This window comes from Anomaloglossus baeobatrachus, chromosome 5, assembly GCF_048569485.1.
Source record: "Anomaloglossus baeobatrachus isolate aAnoBae1 chromosome 5, aAnoBae1.hap1, whole genome shotgun sequence".
In the NCBI taxonomy this organism is placed as follows: Eukaryota; Metazoa; Chordata; class Amphibia; order Anura; family Aromobatidae; genus Anomaloglossus; species Anomaloglossus baeobatrachus.
Genome location: NC_134357.1, coordinates 110,416,899 through 110,439,643, shown reverse-complemented (window position 1 = coordinate 110,439,643; position 22,745 = coordinate 110,416,899). Strand labels below are relative to the sequence as shown.

General features: G+C 46.6%; 1 protein-coding gene across 3 annotated transcripts in view; it reads right to left on the bottom strand.

Annotated features, from left to right (window-relative positions):
* Nucleotides 1–15,226: 15,226 nt before the first annotated feature.
* Nucleotides 15,227–22,745, bottom strand: part of TNKS2 (tankyrase 2) — a 146,039-nt gene continuing 138,520 nt past the window's right edge. For all 3 annotated transcript variants that reach the window (XM_075348759.1, XM_075348762.1, XM_075348761.1), the window contains one exon: nt 15,227–22,689. In XM_075348759.1, the coding sequence (XP_075204874.1) occupies nt 22,627–22,689 (63 nt within the window). In that variant the 3' untranslated portion in view covers nt 15,227–22,626. The remainder of the gene's footprint in view (nt 22,690–22,745) is intronic.

Below are 22,745 nucleotides of genomic sequence, written 5' to 3'. Positions count from 1 at the left end.
CCTATACGTCGTTTTATTTATTTTATTCACTTATATAGCGCTATTAATTCCACAGCGCTTTACAGATCATATTCACACATCCTTGGCTATTTTTACATCTGAATATTTTTCTACACTTCTTGTTTTGCAACTTTTTTTCTCATCCGTTTTCAAAAATCTAAAAGATGAATTGTCTGAACTTGTTTTTATCCATTGACTTAATAATGTATGTTTAAAACAAATGAAACTTAGGTGGAGCTCCGAAGTACAGATCGTCTTTTTAGTTACATCCGTGTCTCGTGGATCCCCATAGACTTTAATGGCCAAGTCTGAACAGCAGAACGGATGAGAATTGGACATATGCTCGGAGTCTTACGATCGAGAGATGAAGACTCATTTTTCAAACCGATGATTTCTGGAAGATAATTAGTGATGAGCGAATTTCCTGGTGCATTCCGAACAGGGGGCTCATCAGTAATTATTATATCACCAACTAGTGAAAGGAGTCAGGAATTACAGATGCCCCAAAAGAGAAATCTCATATGTAAGCAACTCTTTCTTCTTAGTTCTAAACCATATTGAAAAAACTATGTAGAATTCTGCAATCAGAAGAATAGTTTGGGCGTCTTGGTATATGCAGGCTTTTCACAGCTATATTTGTAAGTAGGCTGACATGGGTTTGCGACCCTCTTACCAATATCACAGACTGTGGCTGTGTCCCCCATTGCTCTTTGTTTAAGGCTATGTGCGCGCTAGAAAGTGCCTTTTTCTTAATAAAACTCCAGACCCTCTTAAAGAATCCCGCACCCACGGTAAAAAAACGCAGCGAAATCCGCATGCAGTTTTACCACGGTTTGCCATGGATTTACCGTGGATTTTCTGCAGGTTGGTCCCTGCAGATTTTTACCATTATCTATTGCAAAAAACGCAAGTACCTTCGGAAAAGAAGTGACATGCTCATTAATTCTGCAGTGGAAAATCCGCAAGTATAAAAAAAAAAATGCAGTGTGCGCACAGCATTTTTTAAAACCCATAGGATTTGCTGGGGAATGACTGCAGCAATGTTAGACACATTTTCTGCGGCAAATCTGCAGCGTGCGCACAGGGCCTAAATGTGCCAAATCCATATTCTGTTTTATGTAATACAATGTGTTATACTATGCCGAGTGTTTATGTATAAATGCTGCAACAGATCCAGTAAAGTTCCACATGTGTGATGTCAGGGACTGGTGTTTTGCGCATCAGTACATTTTCTGGATCCTGTATACTGTAAAGCATGTATCCTGTATGTAACAGCATGTATCCTGCATGTAACCTGTATCCTGTAAAGCATGCGCACAGTGTGCCACTGAGTGGCAGGAGTGAAATCTGTAGTGAAAGATATGCAGCATGAAAAGTTAACACACTGAGCGGCAGTTTGAACTACTGAGTTATGGAGAGTGTTGATTTAGCATTTGCAAGTCTGCACAGGGCCCATGGATGTCTACAGAGTGTGGTGGGAAGATTTTTAGCTGCAGAAAAATTTTCAGAGATGGCAAAAATTTATCCCATTGTAGTCACATACATTTAACAGAACGTGCTTTGCATAGGGTAGATTAGTGATCTGATCACTACCATATCAGGGAGTTATTTGCACCAGTGATGTCATGTGTACTGCTGTCAGTGAGTTCCACCTGTCTTAAGGCCCCTTTACACACTGAGACTTTCAGCGATCCCACCAGCGATCCCAACCTGGCCGGGATCGCTACAATGTCTCTGGTGAGTCTCTGGTGAGCTGTCAAACAGGCAAACCTGGCCAACGACGCAACAGCGATCCGGACCTGCAGAACGACCTAGCTAGTCAAACACTGGAAACGAGTGATGTGTCACAATATCTGTCAATCACTATTCTCTGTCAGTCGGTCTCTCCCTCTCGGTTTCTATTCTCTCTCTGTCGGTCCGTCACTATCTCTGTCCCTCTCTCACAGTCTGTCGGTCATTTTCCCCTCCTCTCTCATACTCACTGATCCCCGGCGCGGCACTGCACGGCATTCACACTGCTGCGGCGGCTTTTACTATTTTGAAAAAGCCGGCCGCTCATTAAACAATTTCGTATTCCCTACTTTCCCCGCCCACAGGCGCCTATGATTGGTTGCAGTGAAACACGCCCCCACGCTGAGTGACGGGTGTCTCACTGCACCCAATCACAGCAGCCGGTGGGCGTGTCTATACTGTGCAGTGAAATAAATAATTAAATAATTAAAAAAAACGGCGTGCGGTCCCCCCCAATTTTAATACCAGCCAGATAAAGCCATACGGCTGAAGGCTGGTATTCTCAGGATGGGGAGCTCCACGTTATGGGGAGCCCCCCAGCCTAACAATATCAGTCAGCAGCCGCACAGAATTGCCGCATACATTATATGTGACAGTTCTGGGACTGTACCCGTCTCTTCCCGATTTGCCCTGGTGCGTTGGCAAATCGGGGTAATAAGGAGTTATTGGCAGCCCATAGCTGCCAAGAAGTCCTAGATTAATCATGGCAGGCGTCTCCCCGAGAAATCTTCCATGATTAATCTGTAAATTACAGTAAATAAACACACACACCTGAAAAAAATCATTTATTAGAAAAAAAAAAACACAAACACATTCCCTCATCACCAATTTAATCAGTCCCAAAAAGCCCTCCTTGTCCGGCGTAATCCACGGACCTCCAGCGTCGCATCCAGCTCTGCTGCATGCAGGTGACAGGAGCAGCAGAAGACACCACCGCTCCTGTCAGCTCCACGCAGCTAATGAAGGCAATAGCGCGATCAGCTGAGCTGTCACTGAGGTTACCTGGATCCAGCGGTGGATGCAGCGGTGGCCACGGGTAACCTCAGTGACAGCTCAGCTGATCGCGCTACTCACCTCAGTTGCTGCGTGAAGCTGAACGGAGCGGCGGTGAGTAGCGCGATCAGCTGAGCTGTCACTGAGGTTACTCGTGGCCACCGCTGCATCCACCGCTGGATCCACCGCTGGATCCAGTGACAGCGGGTAACCTCAGTGACAGCTCAGCCGATCGCGTGGCTGTCTTCATTAGCTGCGTGGAGGTGACAGGAGCGGCGGTGTCTTCTGCTGCTCCTGTCACCTGCATGCAGCTGAGCTGGAAGCGATGCTGGAGGTCCGTGGATTACGCCGGACAAGGAGGGCTTTTTGGGGCTTATTAAATTGGTGATGAGGGAATGTGTTTGTGTTTTTTATTTCTAATAAAGGATTTTTTCGTGTGTGTGTGTGTTTATTTACTGTAATTTACAGATTAATCATGGAAGGTATCTCGGGGAGACGCCTGACATGATTAATCTAGGACTTACTGTCAGCTATGGGCTACCAATAACTCCTTATTACCCCGATTTGCCAACGCACCAGGGCAAATCGGGAAGAGCCGGGTACAGTCCCAGAACTGTCGCATATAATGTATGCGGCAATTCTGGGCGGCTGCTGACTGATATTGTTAGGCTGGGGGGCTCCCCATAACGTGGAGCTCCCCATCCTGAGAATACCAGCCTTCAGCCGTATGGCTTTATCTGGTATGGTATTAAAATTGGGGGGGACCGCACGCCGGTTTTTTAAATTATTTAATTATTTATTTCACTGCACAGTATAGACCCGCCCACCGGCTGCTGTGATTGGGTGCAGTGAGACACCTGTCACTCAGCGTGGGGGCGTGTCTCACTGCAACCAATCATAGGCGCCTGTGGGCGGGGAAAGTAGGGAATACGAAATTGTTTAATTAGCGGCCGGCTTTTTCAGAAGAGGAAAAGCAGCCGCAGCAGTGTGAATAGAGACCGAGAGGCAGAGACCGACTGACAGAGAATAGTGATTGACAGATACTGTGACACATCACTCGTTTCCAGTGTTTTAAGTCCTCTTTACACACTGAGACTTTGCTGCACAGCGGGAAATGAAGGACCAAAGAATGGTCCTGAACGATTTGTAGCGATCAGCAACTTCACAGCAGGGGCCAGGTCGCTGATGTGTTTCACACACTGCAATGTCGCTGGGGAGGTCGCTATTACGTCGCAAAACCGGTGACGTTACAGAGCTGTCGTTTGCAATGTTGCAGTGTGTAAAGCCACCTTTATTCTGATGATCTCTGACTGTAGACTTACAGCTGCACTGATTTTGTATGCTATCCTTCTGATTGAGTGACTTTCCTCCCACACTCCAAAGACAGACAGCTGGGGAATCACAATTATGAGACCCAATGGGGACAGTGATAATAATGTATGGAAAGAGCTGTGGATTAATAGCGCTATATAAGTGGGTAAAATACATAACATTTAAATGATCCTTTTCCCCATGTGTAATATGGATTTCAAACTATTGACCTATTTGTTACTTGTCTACCGGTTAACGGAATATTGCTAGCGTTCTCCAGTATAATTGCTTATTGAAGCACTGTGCTGGTAATTTACAGCAATCAGTTTTTACTGCTGTTAAATTTGTGCTAATAAAAGTTACTTTTTGGATGGAAAACATCTTGTCTGGATTTCTTGCAATTCATTTCAAAACTAAGAACATATTTTTCTTTTTTGATTGCATAATCAAGAGTTACAGACAGTGCCCAGCTGCATAAAAAAGAGAATTTTGTTTACTTACCGTAAATTCTTTTTCTTATTTATTGGGAGACCCAGACCATGGGTGTTTAGCTTCTGCCTCCGGAGGACACACAAAGTAGTACACTAAAAAGTGTAGCTCCTCCCTCTGAGCTTATACACCCCCTGGTGAGCAGACCCAGCCAGTTTAGTGCAAAAGCTGAAGGAGAATAGCCACCCACAAGTAGAACAGAGCAAGAGCCGGAACAACCGGAGACTCTGTCCACGACAACAGCCGGTGAAAACACGCGGAACAAGGAAATTGCCAACAGGCAACAGGGAGGGAGCTGGGTCTCCCAATACGGAACTATAAGAAAAAGAATTTTCGGTAAGTAAACAAAATTCTCTTTTTCTTTATCGTTCCTTTGGGAGACCCAGACCATGGGACGTTCCAAAGCAGTCCCTGGGTGGGAAATAAACAGAATAAACTAAGAAGTAGGCAGAACCTAACTTCACAAATGGGCGACAGCCGCCTGAAGGATGCGTCTGCCCAAGCTCGCATCTGCCGAAGCATGAGCATGCACTTGGTAGTGCTTCGAAAAGGTATGCAGGCTAGTCCAAGTGACAGCCTGACAGACTTGTTGAGCCGTAGCCTGGTGCCTAAAAGCCCAAGAGGCACCGACAGCTCTGGTCGAATGTGCCTTGATCCCCGGCGGGGGAGGCACCTAAGTACTCTGGTAGGCGTCTGAAATGGTCGATCTAATCCAACGGGCTAAGGTTGGCTTAGAAGCAAAGAGACCCTTGCGCCGACCTGTGGTTAGCACAAAAAGAGAAGTGCACCGCCTAAGTGCAGCGGTGCGAGACACATAGATCCGGAGAGCACGCACCAGATCCAGAGTATGCAGCGCTTTTTCAAAGCGATGAACAGGAGCCGGACAAAAGGAAGGTAGGGTAATGTCCTGGTTAAGGTGGAAAGGAGAGAACACCTTAGGAAGAAAGTCCGGAGTCGGACGGAGAACCACCTTGTCTTGATGAAAAACCAAAAAAGGTGACTCCGAAGAGAGCGCAGCCAAATCAGAGACTCTCCTGAGGGAAGTAATGGCCACCAGAAAGGCCACTTTCTGTGAAAGACGATACAAGGAAACTTCCCCAAGAGGCTCAAAGGGGGGTTTCTGCAAAACCGTGAGGACCAAATTAAGGTCCAAGGGATCCAAGGGCCGCCGGTAAGGCGGAATGATGTGAGACGCGCCCTGCATGAAGGTGCGGACCTGAGCCAGCCGAGCGAGACGCCGCTGGAACAGAACAGACAGAGCTGAGACTTGTCCCTTGAGAGAGTTGAGGGACAGACCTAGCCGCAGACCGGACTGTAGAAAAGACAGAAGGGTCGGCAAGGAGAAAGGCCAAGGAGGATGGTCGGTAGAGCGACACCAGGATAGGAAAATTCTCCAAGTCCTGTGATAGATCTTAGCGGAGGAAGACTTACGGGCCCGAGTCATAGTGGAGATGACTTCAGGAGGAATACCAGAAGCCGTCAAAATCCAGGACTCAAGAGCCACGCCGTCAATTTGAGAGCCGCAGAATTCAGGCGGAAAAACGGACCTTGCGAGAGAAGGTCTGGACGGTCCGGGAGATGCCACGGCATCTCTACGGACAGATGGAGCAGGTCTGGATACCAAGCTCCCCTGGGCCAGTCCGGTGCAATGAGGATGACTCGACGGCCCTCCATTCTGATCTTGCGCAGGACTCTGGGCAAGAGAGCTAGAGGGGGAAACACGTAGGACAGACGAAACTGGGACCAGTCTTGAACCAGAGCGTCCGCGGCGAATGCCTGAGGATCGTGGGAGCGAGCCACGTAAACAGGAACCTTGTTGTTGTGACGGGATGCCATTAGGTCCACGTCCGGAGTGCCCCATTTGCGGCAGATTGACTGAAACACTGCCGGGTCCAGGGACCACTCGCCGCCGTCCACGGTTTGACGGCTGAGATAATCTGCCTCACAGTTTTCCACGCCTGGGATATGGACTGCGGATATGGTGGACTTGGAGTCCTCCACCCATTGAAGGATTCGTTGTACCTCCAACATTGCCAGGCGGCTGCGTGTCCCGCCTTGGTGATTGATGTAGGCAACTGCTGTCGCGTTGTCTGACTGGACTCGAATGTGCTTGCCCGCCAACAGGTGGTGAAAAGCTAGAAGAACTAGAAGCACGGCTCTGGTTTCCAGCACATTGATTGAAAGGGCTGACTCGGACGGAGTCCAAGTGCCCTGCGCTCTGTGGTGGAGACATACCGCTCCCCAGCCGGATAGACTGGCATCCGTGGTGAGGATCACCCAGGACGGGGCCAGGAAGGAGCGCCCATGGGACAGAGAGAGGGGCCGAAGCCACCACTGAAGAGAGCTCCTGGTCTGTGTCGACAGAACCACCAGCCTGTGTAAGGCGGAAGGCCGCTTGTCCCAACAGCGGAGAATGTCCAGCTGCAGGGGACACAGTGACACAGATGGAACTGGGCAAAGGGAACAGCTTCCATTGACGCCACCATTTGACCCAGCACCTGCATCAGACGCCTGAGGTTATAACGGCGGGGCCTCAGCAGAGAGCGCACTGCCAGTTGGAGGGACTGCTGTTTGACTAAGGGCAACTTCACAAGTGCTGGCAAAGTCTCGAACTGCATCCCTAGGTACGTGAGACTCTGGGTCGGAGTCAGGGTGGATTTGGGAAGATTGACCAGCCACCCGAGTTGGGCTAGAGTGGCGAGAGTGAGCGAGACACTCCGCTGACAGTCTGCGCTGATGAAGCCTTGACTAGAAGGTCGTCCAGGTAAGGGATCACTGCCAACCCCTGTAGGTGCAGAACCGCAATCACTGCAGCCATGACCTTGGTGAATACCCGAGGGGCTGTGGCCAACCCGAAGGGGTGAGCCACAAATTGGAAATGATCTTCTCAGATTGCAAAACGTAACCAACGCTGGTGTGAGACTGCAATTGGCACATGCAGATAGGCGTCTCTGATGTCGATGGACGCCAGGAAATCCCCTTGGGTCATTGAGGCAATGACTGATCGCAGAGACTCCATGCGAAAGTGCCGCACCTGAACATGCTTGTTGAGAAGCTTGAGATCCAGGATGGGCCGGAAAGTACCGTCCATTTTGGGGACTAGGAAGAGATTTGAGTAGAAACCTCTGAACCGTTCCCGGGCGGGCACCGGTACAATTACTCCGTTGGCCTGCAAGGATGCCACGGCCTGTGAGAAGGCGGCGGCCTTGGAGCAGGGGGGGTTGAGAGAAAAAATCTGTTTGGTGGACTGGAAGAAAATTCTATCCTGTAGCCGTGGGAGATGATATCTCTCACCCACTGATCGGAGACGTGTTGAAACCAAGCGTCGCCAAAGTGGGAGAGCCTGCCACCGACCAAGGACGTTGCTGGAGCAGGCAGATAGTCACGAGGAGGCTGCCTTAGTGGCAGCACCTCCTGCCGTCTTCTGTGGACGTGCTTTTGGGCGCCAGTTGGATTTCTGGTCCTTGGCTGAGTTAGTGGACGAGGCCGAAGGCTTAGAGGACGACCAGTTGGAGGAACGAAAGGAGCGAAACCTTGACTGATTCCTACCCTGGGCAGGTTTCCTGGCTTTGGTTTGTGGCATGGAAGTACTCTTCCCGCCAGTAGCTTCCTTAATAATTTCATCCAGCTGTTCTCCGAACAGCCGGGACCCAGCAAAAGGGAGCCCAGCAAGGTACGTCTTTGAAGAAGCATCTGCCTTCCACTCTCGAAGCCACAAGATCCTGCGGATAGCGAGGGAATTAGCCGAAGCCACCGCAGTGCGATGAGAAGCCTCCAGCATGGCAGACATGGCATAGGATGAAAAAGCTGAAGCTTGGGAAGTCAAGGCAACCATTTCGGGCATAGATTCCCTGGAGAGGGAATGCATCTCCTCTAGAGAAGCAGATATGGCTTTGAGAGCCCACACTGCTGCAAAAGTCGGGGAAAACGAGGCCCCCGCCGCTTCATATACGGATTTGGCCAGAAGGTCAATCTGGCGGTCAGTGGAATCCTTAAGGGAGGTGCCATCAGCCACCGACACAACAGTCCGGGCTGAGAGCCTAGACACCGGGGGGGTCTACCTTTGGGGACTGAGCCCACTCCTTGACCACCTCAGGTGGAAAGGGAAAACGGACATCAGAACCACGCTTCGGGAAGCGTTTGTCAGGACAGGCCCTGGGCTTGGACACAGCGGCCTGAAAACTGGAGTGGTTAAAGAACACACTCTTTGCCCTCTTAGGCGAGGTAAACTGGTGCTTTTCTGCCAGAGTGGGTTGCTCCTCTGATACTGGCGGATTAAGATCCAGAACAGAATTAATAGAAGCAATCAAGTCACTAAGATCTGAGTCACTTTCGGACAGATCAATGGGGTACATGGAGTAAGCCTCCGAGCCCCCTGTAAAGGCATCCTCCGAGTCCGCTCTTGAATCAGAGCCGCGGGAGGAGGAGGGAGAGGGATCCCTATGTCTCTTCTTAGGAGGATGGGGTCTGGGGCCTGATGATGAATCCTCTGTGAGCTCCGGTCCTGAGAGAGCCCTAGCAGCAGAGGCACCCTGTGAGGGGGGCTGATGCATATTCAGCAAAGTCCTGGACAGAAGTCCCATGGACTCAGCAAAAGACTGGGAGATAGACCTAGAAAAGGATTCTACCCAGGGCGGGGGTTCAGCCACAGGAGCAGGAGCAGCCTGAGAGACCACTGGGGGTGAGACTCCAGGCTGTGGCACCGCCAAGGCAGCGCATACAGAGTAAAACTTTGGAGCCTTGCTCCTCGTGTGAGACATGCTGCTGGAGTGGGGGCTCTGCCAGAGAATGAACCCCAGAGAGTATATCAGAGGTCCACAACCAGAGCCAGTTGTGGCTTACCAGACCGCTGTGCTGTGCAGAGCGGTGTTGTGTGCCCTCCAGATCCCGAAGCCCAGACCCTCAAACACAGCACCTCAGCAGGGATGCAGAACGCAGACCAACGCTGAGAGAACAGCCATAGAGACCTACAGGGGAGGAGATACGCACAGCAGTGGGGAGTGTCCCTCCCCTGTGCAGAACGGAAGCCGGGAGGAGCCACGCTGTCCCTCTGCATGAGTGACATGCTGGGGCAGTGAAACGAAACTAGGCCTCCGGCGAAGCCGGGGCCTAAATTTGAGCGGCGTATGCCTCCTGAACACAAAGCGATAAACTGGCTGGGTCTGCTCACCAGGGGGTGTATAAGCTCAGAGGGAGGAGCTACACTTTTTAGTGTAGTACTTTGTGTGTCCTCAGGAGGCATACATCCACACATGCATTCTCATATGATTTTTTTCCCTTTTGGAATGAGTTTGAAGAACTGTGGGTCCACGTCTGGACCCCCGGCATGTCCCTTCTCACCCCACTGTGTCGGTGGTGTTGTAAGGTTGATTTCCAAGGCTGGAGCCTTACATGCCGTGCTCCTTCACCATCCCTCCTGGGCTCTGGCTTGAAGTGGGAGCCACCGCGGTCTCCATGCCTGGCAGGAGACCGGTCTCCATCCGCAGCCCTTCAGGACCCTGCTGGACCGGAGCACTAAAATTATATTTATAGCGGTTGTCAGGTTTGGAAAACTCATTTTCAAAATCCCTAGCAGAAATCATATATCCATTCTCTTAGGTAAAGCAGACTGGCTACAGTCTTTTCTTTACGTCCAAGAGGGAACTGTTATTGTACAGTGTCCACCCATATCCTGTCCACTGCCATTGATTTGAGAACGGCGGCAGCTAAAGGCATAGAAGTGGTGTCTAGGTATAGAAAAGTAGCCATGCGCTACGCAATGAAACCACCTGTAGCGCCACCCGGTGGAAAACAACGGAGTTAGCATTTTTATCTCGAAAACGGAACGAGATAGAGAAAAAGTGAATTACAAAGTTGTAGGGCATCATCAATTCAATACGAATCAACACCTTACATACAGAAATGCTATGATATGAAACCCATGACAACCCCCAAAACATTGAATGCTGGTCACCCATATGGCGCTCATTTAACTTTGATGCTCAAAGTGGCCACTGTCAGCTGCAATGCACATCTGGACTCTGGACAGCATACTGTATCTTGCTGCACGTTGTGCAATATGGTAGGTGACACGTTTGCACAAGCATCTGTGATACATCGTCGTATGTCCTGCAGTGTTGGTGGAGGGGTCGCATACACCTGCTGTTTGATGTGACCTCACAGAAAGAAGTCCAATAGGGTCAGGTCAGGTGAGCGTGGAGGCCACTCAACGCAGCCACCATACCCAATGACATGTAGGAAGGGCTCCATGAGGTATCGCTTCACGTCCGCAGCCTTGAGTTTTACACATTCTAATCATAGCATTTCTGTATGCAAGGTGTCGATTCATATTGAATTGATGATGCCCTACAACTTTGTAATTCACTTTTTTTCTTTATCTCGTTCCGTTTGAAATAATGCCAACTCCTTTGTTTTCCACCAGGTGGCGCAATAGGTGGTTTCATTGCGTAGCGCATAGCTACTTTACTATACCTAGACACCACTTTTTTTTTTTTTTTTTTTTTTTTTTTATAATCACTATGCGGTTCTGAAACTTGTGGTTATTTGACTTTTCCTCATTTGAGGGGTACTTAGTATGGGTTGGTATTTTTTGTTTTTGGTTTACTTTTTTTCAAAAATAACCAGAACATTATAAGTGTGAACAGAACAGCAGGGTAAAGGGCATTTGTCACCAGGTTTTTGCTCCCCCATCTGAGAACAGCATAATTTAGAGATAGAGATCCTGATTCCAGCGATGTGTCACTGAGCGGTTTGCTCTCATTTTGATAAAATCAATGTTTTCTCTTCTGCAGATATAGCAGTTATATAGATCTCATGAATATGCTGGACTACCAAGTGTTCCTCTAATGATAATCTACTGCTGATTTAACAGTGATTTTATCAAAACTACAGTAAACAGCCCAGTAAGTGACAACGCTGGACTCAGGATCTCTGGCCCTTCGTTATGCTGCTCTCAGATTAGGTGTCAAAATCCCAATGATGGATTCCCTTTAAAACTGCAATTTTTCAGTCAAACAACAGATTACAGGTATCGGGGGGGGGGGGGGGGGAGGACATTTCAGACAGATGACCATATTAAGTTGGGTGGGGCGGTTAACAGAAGAGGGGGCAGGGTGTATTTCTAATTATGGCTCAAATATAGATTATAGGCATTGACAGCACTGATTAAAAAGGAAAAAAAATTTAAGAGAAAACCCACATGATCATTGCTTTTAAGGATGTACTTTATATAGTGTTGTTGCTGGCACAGTCCCCCAGTTGTGCACTAGAATTATACAGTGTGTCCACCCATATCCTCTCCACCGCCATTAACTTGAGAACGGTGGCAGCTATAGGCATAGAAGTGGTGTCTAGGTATAGTAAAGTAGCCATGCGCTACGCAATGAAACCACCTATAGCGCCACCTGGTGGAGAACAATGAAGTTAGCATTTTTATCTGGAAAACAGAACGAGATAGAGAAAAAACTGAATTACAAAGTTGTAGAGCATCAATTCAATGAGAATCGACACCTTGCATACAAAAATGCTATGATTAGAACGTGTAAAACTCACAAGGCTGCGGACGTGAAGCGATACCTCATGGAGACCTTCCTACAAGTCATTGGGTATGGTGACTGCGTGGAGTGGCCTCCGCTCACCTGACCTGACCCCATTGGACTTTTCTGTGAGGTCACATCAAACAGCAGGTGTATGCGACCCCTCCACCGACATTGCAGGACCTATGATGACGTATCACAGATGCTTGTGCAAACGTGTCACCTACCATATTGCACAGCGTGCAGCAAGATACAGTATGCTGTCCAGAGTCCAGATGTGCATTGCAGCTGACGGTGGCCACTTTGAGCATCAAAGTTAAATGAGCGCCATATGAGTGACCAGCTTTTAATGTTTGGGGGGGGGGGGGGTCATGGGTTTCATATCATAGCATTTCTGTGTGCAAGGTGTTGATTCGTATTGAATTGATGATGCCCTGCAACTTTGTCATTCATTTTTTTATCTATCTGGTTCCGTTTTCGAGATAAACATGCTAACTCCATTGTTTTCCACCAGGTGGCAATATAGGTGGTTTCATTGTGTAGCGCATGGCTACTTTACTATACATAGACACCACTTTTATGCCTATAGCTGCCGCCGTTCTGAAGTTAATGGCGGTGGACACACTGTATAAATAGACTGTTTTAAAAAGTGTTACCATTTATTTTACAACATCCAGGTAAGCAGCATGTGTTGGTTTGATGGATACACTTTAGTGAGATAATGTGTGCTTGGGGGTACCAGTATAAATTCCTCCACAGCCCCTGTAACGTGTCACGCAAAAAGCAACATAAGTGCATCATGAAATAAAGCCAGTGGTCCTGATACTGCAGGGCGATATTAAATCTACACACACCGTGGTTCCGTAAGAAAGATTTCAAGACAAGAAATAAATTCATTTTAAACATCACAAAAATTTAATAGAGCAGGCAGGTATAACTGTAAAAAGTCCGTATCCTCGTCCATAGATGCACAATAAAAGTTCTTGTCAACGTCACAATTTTCATCAGTTTGACAAATCCACATTTGTTTTTATGAACACAAAAAAAAAAGCACAAAACACAATCATCCATTGCTACAGACTAAATGCCAAGCAAAGTGTATACAGTATATATAGATGTACAGCTCAAGTTATGTAATGTTGTCCACTGTGCATGGAAAGTTTGTATACAACGATGGACCAGAATAGGTCGATGTACCTGAGCACCCGCCCTCCCCTCCACGAATGATAGAGTAGTGTAACAGACCCTAGGAATAGCCTCAGACCCTGTGTGCCACAAAATGCCCATCAATACAAAGATTGGTTAAAAAAGGTGCTCGGAACACAACAATCAGCGGTCTAACATCAACACACGTCTTCATGTAGAATGGTACAAAACCAAATCACAGCCACCTGCATACACCTTCTGGAAGGAGCAGAACGTGGACGATGCCAACTCATACACAAGGTGAAGACATTGGAGGAAACGTGTTAGTAGACAGAAGCCATAAAAGCTTCACATATACTGAACACCTTTTTGATTTTAATGTTTCTCCGTTGATGACTTCTTAAAATAATAAAAAAAGACTGCATATTACAAGTATATTATACACTGAAGAAAGAACTTCAAGGCAGGGTTCAAACTTGCAGTTTTTGGTGGCAATCATAGGTGTGAATAGAAAAAGGTAGACGTGTAAGGCTAGGTTCACATTTCCGTTGTTTTGCATCAGTCACATGCGTTGCTTGACGCATGTGACTGATGCGTTGTACAACAGATGACAAAGAACAGAAATCATTATCGGACTCCGTTGTGTGCGGGGGCGGAGCCGAGCGGGGCCATGGCGCTGAGGACGTCAGTGCCGCGGGGACTGCAGGGCTGGGGACAAGTGTGTGTGTGTGTGTGTGTGTGTGTACACATGCGGAGTGTGGGAAGGGGCGGAGCAGAGTGGGGAAATGTCGGCCTCCTTGCACACGTATCCAGGGTAAATATCGGGTAACTAAAAGCAAAACACTTTTTGCTTGGTTACCCGATATTTATCTTCGATACCAGCATACACCGCTTAGCGCTGGCTCCCTGCACACGTAACCACTGTAAATATCGGGTAACTAACCAAAGCGCTTTGCTTGGTTACCCGATGTGTATCCTGGTTACGGGTGCAGGGAGCCAGAGAGAGCATGCGCAGCAAAATCCTACGGATTGCGCTGCTCAAAAAACGTTACAGGCTGCGTTCCTCCCGCCCGGCGGTCAGTTAGAAAACGACTGACCGCGGCGCAGCGGATGCAACTCAGCATCATCAGTCGCAATCCGTCACTAATAGAAGTCTATGGGGAAAAACTGGATTCCTACAAAATATTTTGCAGGATACCGTAATTCCTCAAGGCGACGGATTGTGACTGATGCAAAACAACGGAAATGTGAACCTAGCCTTATGGTCCATTCCCACCGGTGACCAGTTAATTGATAGTGGTTCACTCAGACCGCCATTGACAGGTGAGAACCAAACAAATTCCCTCATTCTGTTCTCATCCGCCAGGACCTCACAACCTTTGTTCCCATGATACGCAGGGGTCTGCAGTCATGATAAGGTCTTCAGTTGACATTCAAGGTAAATCATGATATTTATTATATACTAAATACAAATGATAATTTTTTTAGCAGATAAAAATAAGGTGATAATAAACAAAACACACAACACATTTGGTATTGCAGTGTCTTTAACCTCTTCCCGATCTTTGACGTACATCATAGGTCACTTCACTCCCTTTGCTGCGGTCTTGCACCTCTCCTATTACATGTTGGCTGATCAGATCAGCCAAAATGTCTCTCTAAGGCTATGTCCGCACGTTGCTTTTTACCTGCTTTTTTGCTGCTTTTTCAACTGCAGCGTTTAATGGCAAAATGGTTGTGTTCTGCTTTTCAAGCAAAGTCTATGGGAATTTGGGTTTCTTGTCCGCACTATGCAGTTCAAAAACAATTGACATGTGAATTGTTTTTGCCATTTGGGTTTTGCACTGCAAAGCTGAGTTTTTGACCAAAGTTCTGCAACAAAAAGGCTGCAGTTTGAACAGCATAGTGCGGACAAGAAACCCAAATTCCCATAGACTTTGCTTGAAAAGCAGAACACAACCATTTTGGCATTAAACGCTGCAGTTGAAAAAGCAGCAAAAAAGTAGGTAAAAAGCAACGTGCGGACATAGCCTAACAGCAGCAGGCAGGTCGGCGATCCACCCATGCTTGTTAGTTAAATCCCACTCTTAATCTCGGATATAACATTCACCGGCGGGGAGTAAGTCATTCCCCGCACCCATCCGCGACCTTTTGAGGAATTACATTTTTGTTTTTGCAATTTCACAGCACTTGGAATTTTTTTCCAGGACAATATGTGGCAGAATGAATGATATTCAAAAGTACAACTCTTCCCGCAAATAACAAGCCTCACATGGCTATATTGACGGAAAAATAAAGTTCTGTGAGGAAAGAAAAAAAAAAAAATTCGCTAGGTGGCGAGGGTGTTAAAAGTCTGATGTATCAAAATATAAAATTAACCCAATGATGGAACTTGTAATGAGAAATAAAGTTAGAAACATCAAAAGTTTGTAGGTTTTTTTTGCCTGCCTATACTACAAAACACATATCAAATCCAAAAATGGTATAAAAAAAAAAAAAGTAAAAAAAAAAAGTTTTATTCTCAGCTCATTCCACAGGCCATCAACCGATAAATGAAAACGCTACTTGTTTTGGAAAATGAAGGAACAAGTGATTTTTTTTTTTTAATTTGTTAATTTTTCACCACCACACAATTGCAGAATTGCGTTTTTTTTTTTCCCCTCAATTTCAATGCACTTTGAAGTACTGGAAAGCAGGAAAAATTCCAATTCTTTAGAATGGCACCATTCATTTAGGATTCAAACTATAACACTTGTCATGTATAACAAAACAAAAAAAACCCTCATAATACCATGTGGATTGAAAAATATAAAGTTATGGAAAACCGAAAGGGCACAAAAGCAGACATCGCCTGTTTGGGAAGGGGCTAATGAATTGGAATTTGTATATTTTCCTGTGGTGCTGAAATAATACAAACTACATCCTGCGCTCATCTCACCTGGGACCGGCCAGCACTCTTCTTTCTGGACACCCGGCCAACCAGCAATCCTGTCCTTCTGGGACACAACTAGCGGGGTGATTACCGGCATGTTTACATGGGCTGCCAATCAAATGACTACCAAAGAGCAGCGTGTCTACATGTCCTTTTTAAAAAAAAGGTCTTTCCTTTATACTTTTGCTCTCTGCTGTATAGAGCCATAGGTTTAAGTAACAAAATCTGCACTTGTGACTCTTGCCTTAAAAGGGTTTTCCAGGCTTATCAAATAGATTAACTTCTCTTCGCATAGGTCATCAGTAACAAATCAGGGGGTCCGACACCCCATCAATCAGCAGTTTCAGCACCGTCCAGTGTAAACAGCGAAACCAAACAAAACCAAAAAGCCGACCTGTACTCCATGTATAGTAGTTATTTCTGCGTACCATAAACCAGTGTGTAAATGGTAGCCGGTCTGCAGTACCCGAGAATGACCACTACACAATGAACGGCGCTCAGCTCTTCGGCTCCGGACACAGTTTACATCCAGTCGCCACCGGCGCTGAACAGCTGATTGGTGGGAGTCAAGCGCACCCACGGGTCTGGTACTGATGATGTATTCTAAGGACAGGTCATTTATGTCTTAAGCCATGGCGTATCAATGTAATATTCCATTGAATTTGGATGGCAGACCAATGCACACCTATTGATATATGACTAAGAAAAAATGTCACATGATCAAAACATTTTCACACAAACCTTTTTCATTATTGCTCAGTAATGGACATCAATGGCAGTAGAGCAGTATGTAATGTCAATCACATCGGCTGTATAGCACATCATTTAGGGATTCCAGTTCCAAGTCATTATGGGATTAAAGATTTTATTTAACCCAACCTTCATGTAGCTGGATAAGTAGCATTACAATACAGGGTGATATTTTTAGAAGTAGAACAAAACATGAATAGCGGAAGGCTGGAAGCAAATCAGAACCAACCCCTCCCCCACCCCCGAATCCAACACCTACTCACTAATCCCCATATAATCTCTGTACCTACCAGGAGATAAAAGCTACATTACAGAACATGAAAAATTCCCATGTTAATATGACAATGGGCAATGTAAATCACATCACACCGGTAGTAGGTCTTAAGCTGGCCATGTTCAAGATGAGCAAATTAATCTTTGGCAGACGGCCATCTCTCCTGACTTCCCTACACGAGGACTCCGCATAGGGCTAGTGTGTTCAATGGGAAATGAGGAGAGAGCCGCTGCCAGACACCTATGGCAGTGGCTTACTTTCCCTGAAAAAAAAAGAATTGAGCATTGAAATTCCAACTGTTCAATCCTTCTCGGATGATGTTGAGGGGCATTGGGAGGACCCTCATACATGGCAGATGGTTGGGCAGCCCAGCTGAAATGGTCAGGTTGACTTTCATCTCACGTGTAAGGGAGCTTCATAGCTAGGACTGTGATGCCCATCTGCAGACACGCCTGAGCGCATCAACTTGCGACAACACTTAGTTGATCCCTGCGTACTCGAGCCCTTATTTGTCCCTACAAACGGTGCAGCTTTCAACCTCATGTGGTAGAGAAGCTTTTAAATGCAGCCAAAGAATCCGGTTCTCATCTGTACATGACACGATCTACATCCGACAATAGCTTTATCTTCACAACTACGGTAAACTACTTTTAAAAGGTGAGTGAAATCTAAGTCTACAACATTGATAGTCATTCCAATCACGCTTCCAATGTAGCACAGTTCCTCTAATATTCCTGTAAATGTATGAATAAACTGACAACTGTAGGGTAACATTTCCTCTCAATAAGGTTATCCAATGGATGCTCACAACATGCAAATTCATACATTTCCAGGAGGAGTAACAGAGGAAAAGTACAATGTAAGACTCTGTAGCATGATTTCATGTGAAATACTCTAAAGTCATGTCAGAAAGGACAGACAAGTTCTCTTTAAATAAGACCCTTCATCAAGCTAGTTATATACAGTTTGCTCAACATTTTTCCATTTCTTCCTCCAGGTTTTTTCCCTTATTATGGCCCCCATTAATGATGCAGAGTACGTGAATAGACCAGATTGTATGAAAATGAATACATTGACTCTTGGGAGAGACTTTCTTATCTCTGCCACTGTCTAATAAGACTGCAGTCACATCTGCAGTGAGTGACTTGGTTGCATACACACTGTACTCAGCTGTGTCCATCCTATAGGCCAGGGGTCCCCAAAACAGTCCAATTTTCATCCGGAAGGTGTGCTGTCTGTATGCAATCCATTTTTTTTTCTTAGCAGCTTTTATTCACTTACAATCATTTATAGGACTATTTACTGTATCCTTTGCTCTGCCGACCTTGCTGAACGTGCCTGGGCTCCAACCCAGACACCAACAGTTTTCACTCCTCTCACTGTCACTGTCTACCACCAACTAACTACTGTCTTTTCCCGCCTCCAGGCCTGTGAACTCCTCGGTGGGTGGGGTCAACCACCTGGCTCCCCCCACCTGATGTGGACATCAAGCCTGGAGGGTGGCAACAAGGATTTTGATTGACTGGTGTCACCTACCCAAGGGAGGGGGTGTGTGTGTGATGTTAGTGTACTGTGACCCCTGGGGGTCCAGGGCGTCACACTATGACCTGATTTGTCTGTTACAACTGGTGTCCTTTTTGCTGCTTCAACCTAGTGTTACCTTCACTCCCTGAGTGACTATTGCTTATATGTCTAATTAGGCACCTGTCAGCACTACTTTTTGGATAACTATTATATCTCTAATACTATCATATTTTTGTATATGTAGTGCTGTCCTGCCACTCCATGAGTGATCATTGCCTATTGTACTTTTAACCTGGCATTGGTTTGCACTGCTTGCTTTGTAAATTGTCATATTAACATAATTATGTTCTTGTACATATGGTGTCCTGCCACTCTAAGTGTGACTACGGTCTACTACATTTAATCTGGCATTGGTCTGCACTATTTTCTTGCAAATAGTTCATTTACAACATGATTATGTTTATGATCCTTGTATATGTAGTGCCTCTCTGCCACCAAATTTTATGATCTGCATCTATTAGGATTCAGATTGTCAGCTTTACCCTTCTATTTATACCATCAATTTGTATTTTTATACTTATATTTATTATCTACACACCCGGTGTAGTTTGCTGCCGATCCTTTTTGTGCCAGTTGCCTTTTAATAAATTATTTACTTGCACATTACTCTTTTTGTCCTCCTGCTTTCCAATGTCTTGAGTGCGTTTTGTAGGTACCATGCTTTGGTTTTCCTGCTTGTTTATCCTTTGGGAATTCCTTGTTCTCATAATCCCAAATATCGTTGCTGTTGCAGGACGCAGGTTGTTCGTCGTTCCTGAGGCAGCTCACATCGCTATGTGTGACACGCAGGAATGAGGAACAACACCGTCCCTGCGTTCTCCGGCAATGAGGTGGGCGTCACTTTCTTTCGGCTGCTCGCCGTCCCTCCGCTTCTATTAGACGGCTGCCGTGTGACGTCGCTGTGATGCCGCAAGAACCGCCCCCTTATAAAGGAGGCGGGTCGCCGGCCACAGTGACGCCGCTAGGCAGGTAAGTCCGTGTGACGGGTCCTAGCGATGTTGTGCGCCACGGGCAGCGATTTGCCCATGACGCACAACCGACGGGGGCGGGTGCTTTCACCAGCGACATTGCTAGCGATGTCGCTGCGTGTAAAGCAACCTTTAGTGCGCTCTGCACCTCTGCCCTCAGAAGTGGAATAAATACTTGCAATGGTTAGTAATCTTTGTACCAGAGGCGTACACCAGAGCTCAGATCTGATCCAATAACTGCAGTCAATTTACCAGCTCATGGTCAGTAATCACTTCAATCATTGCACTTTTCAGTAACTTCATGGTAAAAAACCGGTGCCTGCTGCGCACACAGCTGACTGATCAGAGGTCGGGATTTAGGCTGGAAACACACTTATGCGTGTAAAATCGGTGCAAGTTGCATGAAACAAATTCGGCCGATTTTAGTTCACGTTAGGTCAGTGTGCACACATGCTACACAATGGTAATGTATCTGTGAAAAACGGATGTCAAGAGGATGGCTGTGTGACATCCAATTTTTCTCTCGCACCCATAGACTTGAATAGGCAGGTCTGGTCCAATTTTACACACCCATCCTTAGCAGGCTGTGATTCTTTTTTTTCCTTTGGCCAAATATAGCTGAGAAAAAAGGTAGGAAAAAACAAAACCAGTTCTGCACTGTCTCATTGAATAAATGGTTCTAGTGCAATCCTTTTATCAGATTGTACTTGTCTGAGTTACAAGATAGTGTGAGCGAGATCTAAAGTCCCTGTCACACACAAGATCGCTAACAAGATCGTTGCAGCGGCACCGTTTTCATGACGCAGCAGCGATCTCGTTATGTGTGACACCTACCAGCGATCAGGCCCCTGCTGTGAGATCGCTAGTCGTTGCTGAATGGTTGGGACCATTTTCTTTAAAGGTGATGCAGGAAGCATCGCTGTGTTTGACGCCTACCAAGGACATCCTAACACAGTCCCAACACCCGCCGAGATTGTTATATAGGTCGCTGATCGTTACTGTGTCGTTGGTAAGATCTGACTGTGTGACATCTCACCAGCGACCTCCCAGCGATCCTTATCAGGTCACATCGTTTTCGGGATTGCTGGTAAGTCGTTAATTGGGCCGGGGGCTTTAGAGCCACATTCAGCTCTGACAAATGGTTGTGAGCAACATCCAGAGCCCTCTGGGCAGTGCCCTCCAGTTCTCCCGCCCTCCCCAGTAGTTGCCCCCAGTGCCTCCCATTGCAGAGATAACGATAGACAAAGCTTCCCTGCAAAAATCACACATAGATCTTGTTCCACCATGCCACATTAAGCACTGCTGCTTCACTACAGCTCCCTGCTTGAAGCCACCCTCCAACTGGTGCTTCCATCCTAGCTCTGGCTTACCCTTTTTCTCTCCCCACCCGTATGTGCCTCCAGATCTGGCATTCTGGATGGGGCAACGCACAAGAGTCACCATCTGGAGACCTGCTAACGTACCATGCTGGCAGACAGACAAAGTCACACATCACAGATCCAAAAACAACAGGTGGCTCCTGAGCAACAGGGTAGGGACCGCTGTAATAAATGGAGTTGCTGCATGTGTGACCACAGCTAGGAAGAACTAGTGCTCAGCACCCCTATTGTGATCACAGCTGGTTCCAGCAGAGATGACACAGTTATTAGTGAACAGCAGATAAATGTCACTTATGGGACAACCCTTTACTATACTTTCCCTTCAGGAGCTTATATTTAGGTATTCGGGTGCATGCCCACGATCAGCGTTTGCAGCTTTTTGAATGTAGCATGTTTTTGCTGCATCCAAAACGCTGCATTGTACAGTACAAGCACAGTGGACAGGATTTCTAGAAATCCCATGCCACTGTGCTTCTTTTTTCGCAGCAAACACTGACCTGCGGTGCGGCTTTCGAAGCCGCAGCATGTCAATTGTTTGCTGCGGATTCGCCTGCGTCCTCCGTAGAGAGAACAAAAGCGAAAGACCGCAGCGCACTGAACCCTGATCGTGGGTACGAGCAGCTGCATTCTCCTGCGGAGGAGACTCGCGGCCCCGGTCAGGACCCGCTCGTCTAGGACGCAGTGAGTCACGATCGTGGGCACATACTCTTACAGTATGGCGGCACTTGGTCAAGTGCAGAATGTAATGAAGTCTATAGAACGTCTATGCCCCTCATGGGGAACATGGCTGTTTTTGGAATTAAAAATGTATTTTGATTTTCCACCTTCATCCCAAAATAAGGGTTGGGTGAGCGTGCAAGACCCTTAAACTACATACTGTGGGAGAAAAACAAGTCCATTTTTTTAGAGCAATCAGTCCTATGCAATGTTTTAGCCCATCCTGCTCTTTGGTACATAACGGCCAGCATCGTGGTACACAAAGGACAGCCTCATCCAAATACAATTACATGTGCATTTTTTCTCCTTTGTACAAGTTGCAATTTGAAAAGACTATATTACATTACAATGCAATGTAAATAAATACCCGGCGAGTAGAAAAAGCTCTTATTTACAGTTGTACAAACGAACTGGATTCAGTGTCAATGCTGCATTAGAAAATACACAATTCTAGTATTGCATTGTTACAGGTATTCAGTTAGATGCTCCAATGCGCTGTATTAAAAAAGAAAAACTAAAATTCAAGTTAATGCAATACATTTCTTTGTGTAGAATTAAATATAGACAAACCCATTTACATCAAGAATGGCGTCTGTTAAAGTGCTGATAATGTACGCTTGTGAATGTCCAGGAAAGATACTAAAGGTTTGCTTAAAGCTTGACGTCTCTGAAAAGGGTACAATGTGTTCACATTGTGTCAGTCTCTCCCCGGGTGACGGTACGGTTTGCACAGAGGTTACGTCGTCCAGAAGTCGGCTCATCCTTCCGCGGCAGCGTCAGGCTTTACTATTTGATAGGTAATTAGATATTCTGGATATGCCTGCAGAACAATACACAGGTTACCAAATACTCCAGCAGCACACACATCTACAGAAT